This window comes from Apis dorsata, unplaced genomic scaffold (assembly GCF_000469605.1).
Source record: "Apis dorsata unplaced genomic scaffold, Apis dorsata 1.3 scaffold_638, whole genome shotgun sequence".
Taxonomy (NCBI): Eukaryota; Metazoa; Arthropoda; class Insecta; order Hymenoptera; family Apidae; genus Apis; species Apis dorsata.
In genome coordinates this window covers 16,422-19,638 of record NW_006263830.1, presented here as the reverse complement: position 1 = coordinate 19,638, position 3,217 = coordinate 16,422, and the positions used below count along the sequence as shown (strand labels likewise).

General features: G+C 19.1%; 1 protein-coding gene across 1 annotated transcript; it reads left to right on the top strand.

Moving 5' to 3' along the window:
* Nucleotides 1–307: 307 nt before the first annotated feature.
* LOC102673037 (uncharacterized protein PF11_0213-like) lies at nt 308–3,177 on the top strand. The gene is made up of 2 exons (XM_006621773.2): nt 308–2,599; nt 2,698–3,177. The coding sequence occupies exons 1-2, from the start codon at nt 404–406 to the stop codon at nt 2,911–2,913; spliced, it is 2,412 nt and encodes an 803-aa protein (XP_006621836.1). The 5' UTR covers nt 308–403; the 3' UTR covers nt 2,914–3,177.
* The last annotated feature ends 40 nt before the right edge of the window (nt 3,178–3,217 follow it).

Below are 3,217 nucleotides of genomic sequence, written 5' to 3'. Positions count from 1 at the left end.
TATATATATTATATATATTTTATAATTATAATTATAAATATTATAATTTATTTACTATATTATTATTTATTTTTATATAAATATAAATTTACATATTATATATAATTTATATTACAATAATTTACATATATAATCTATAAATTTTATAAATATTAATTTTTAATATTAGAAATTTTTACCTTTAATTAATATTAATTTAATAATCAATAACCATTATAAAAAGTATATGTTATTCTATATAATTCTTATCATTTATTATTAATCCTTATCATTTCATTGATTAAAAAAAAAAATTAATTTGTTTCAGATTTATGTTATTTACTTACAAATGATTCCTTATTTAATAAAAAAACATATTTCATCTATGCAAGTTTCCAAAAAATACAATTAAAAAAAAAATATCATGTCAAAAATAACATCGAAAACTAAGAATATTATTATTAAAACATCAAAAATGAAAAATCCTACTGAAATAATGAATACAAGGTCCATAACTGAAGCCAAAAAGACAAAAAATAGAAAAGCTAAAACATCTATTTCACAAACTAAAGAAATCACACAAAAAGAAAAACATAAAATTACAAAAAATAAAAAGTTATCTAAGGAAAATATTAATGATACAATGAAATCAGAAAATATTGTTACACGTAATAATTCCAAAATGAATAAACAGGAATCAAAAAATAAAAAAAGAAAACTTATTACAGGAATAAAAAAAAATATTTCAAAGCAAATGTCTTTAAAAGAATCATTTCTGAACCAATCTAAAATACATTTTTTAAGATCTTCTAAAAATTCTAAGAATTCTATGAATAGTATATCAACAAAGAAATTATCTATTAATAAAAAGAAATTACCAATTTATAAACATGTTTCACCAGAAAAGCAAAAAGAAAATATTAGTGAAATATATGAATTTAAGTTTGATATTAATGATTCAAATGAAAGATTACCAAAGAAACAAAAAAGAAAAATAGTTACTAAAAGAAAAGTTACAAACAGAAAAAAGAAAAATATTCCTGTGAAACAAATTGCTAAAAAAAAATCAATTATTAAAAAATGTGAAGAAATAAAAAATTCAGATTTTGTAGAACTTGAAACAAAAAAAAAAGATTCTATAGAACATTTGAATATTAGAAATGATATTTTAAAAGAAAATTTAGTAAAAAATCTTAAACGAAATATAGAAATAAATAAACAATTGAAGAATTCAGAAAATATAATCAAAGAACATATTATTGATGAAATAGCTACAAAACCTACAATTATATCAGTAAAAGATTTAAGTGATAAAAGAATTTCAATAATAGATACTTCACAAATATCAAATTCAAATGATTTTAAACCATTTAGGCCAACGAATATTTTTAATAATAAACAAATACAACAAAATAATACACTTAATTATTCTTTACTTGAAAAGTCTTTATCACCAATTAGGAAATCATTAGAAAATTCTCAGATGCTCTGCAGTCCTTGGAGAGCATCATTACTTACATTTTCTCAAGTAAAAAATGTATTTCAAAGCACACCTAAAAATAATAATTATGATATTATTAATAAAAAACTTGTGCGAACATTAAATGAATCTAAACAATTTGCAAATATAACAAAAACAAAAAACACTTTACAAAAAAATAATGAAAATATAAGTACAGAAGAATACATAAATGTTAATACTTCCAAAAAGAAAAATCCTTTAACTTCAAGAAAATTTGGTACAGAAATTACAAATATTGATCATTCCTTACAATTTAAATCTTCAATAGAACAAATAAATGATCATATACCAATTGAAACTGAAAACATTCAATCAAATATACAATCAATCAGTGTAATTACTTCTAATGTAAATAATGCATTTAATTTTGACAATAAGGAAATTAAAAAAAATAGTATATTAAGTCCAAAAAAAAATCTTAAAAAAGAAATAATTAGCACACAAATTCAAGAAAATATATTAAATGTAAAAGCTAATGAACAAAAAGAAAATTTTATTTCTCAACCTGGACCATCAGGTTTACAAAGTAATTCAATTTTTAATGAGAAAAGAATTCTGAAACAATCAAATTTAAATAATTTTCTTAATATAATGGAACTACCACAATGCACAACAATTAAAACACCACATGGAATTTTTGATGATACACAATCAATATCAATAATCAATAAATCAATGAAAAAAGTTAATGAATCTAATATAAAATTAAATAACACATTTGGTTTTAGTGATAGTGAGTCTGATCAAGAGATATCTTCTATTAAACATAAAATTGAAAGTAACAAACAAGAAAAATTTGTTCAATCAAATGTAATTATACATGACATAAAACTTACTGCAAGATTATCAATTGATGAAATAAAAAATAAATTGCTTATTAAAAATTTAAAAGAAGAGAAAGATATATGTAATAAAGAAAATATATTAATTAAAAATAAAGAAATAAAAAAATTACCTATTAAAGAAAAAAAGAAACAAATTGATATTTTGAATTTTTCTGATACATTTGATATTCTATCTGAAACAGGTGGAACATCTGTAATGTCTTCGTCTAATATTCCATTATTTACTGATTTTGAACCATCTCATTTTACACAGGTATATTATTTTTAGTCATTATTAATAAATTAAATTTTTTTAAATTACTAACAATAATCTAATATATATATATATATGTGTGTGTGTATGTATTTTAGCCTCCACGACATTCATATAAACGCAAACGTAATGTAAAATATAGTTTTTCTGAAGAAGAAAGTGAAGAAGAGGAAATGGAATCAATTGAACATGAAATAAAACGAAAGAAAACTAATAAATTGAAAATGGAACAAGAAAAGAGATTACAGAAATGGGTTCAGGACATCAATAGAACTTTTCACGAAATAGATCAGCATGAACTTGTAATTGAATAAATTTGTTATTATTATTATAAAAGATGAAACAAATATTATTAATTTCAAAAATATATATTAATAATTTTTATTATTTTATCATAGATATCTTATTATTAAGAATTTCTTTTTATTAGGAATATATAAAATAAATTTTAAAATATATTTTAAAATAATGCTTGTAACAATAGATATAGGATTAAGGATTTTATGTTTATATAAAAAAGTAATTTTATATTTTCAGCCTGTATATATGCATTTAATATATAATAATATTTATACAAATAATTTTTATACATCATATATAATTATTAAATTATAAAAA

Bases quoted from the DNA above. Each gene is read 5' to 3' on its own strand.
- LOC102673037 (XM_006621773.2), top strand. From the start codon at position 404: ATGTCAAAAATAACATCGAAAACTAAGAATATTATTATTAAAACATCA. The intron at 2,600-2,697 runs GTATATTATTTT...TATGTATTTTAG, and splicing joins AACCATCTCATTTTACACAG to CCTCCACGACATTCATATAA.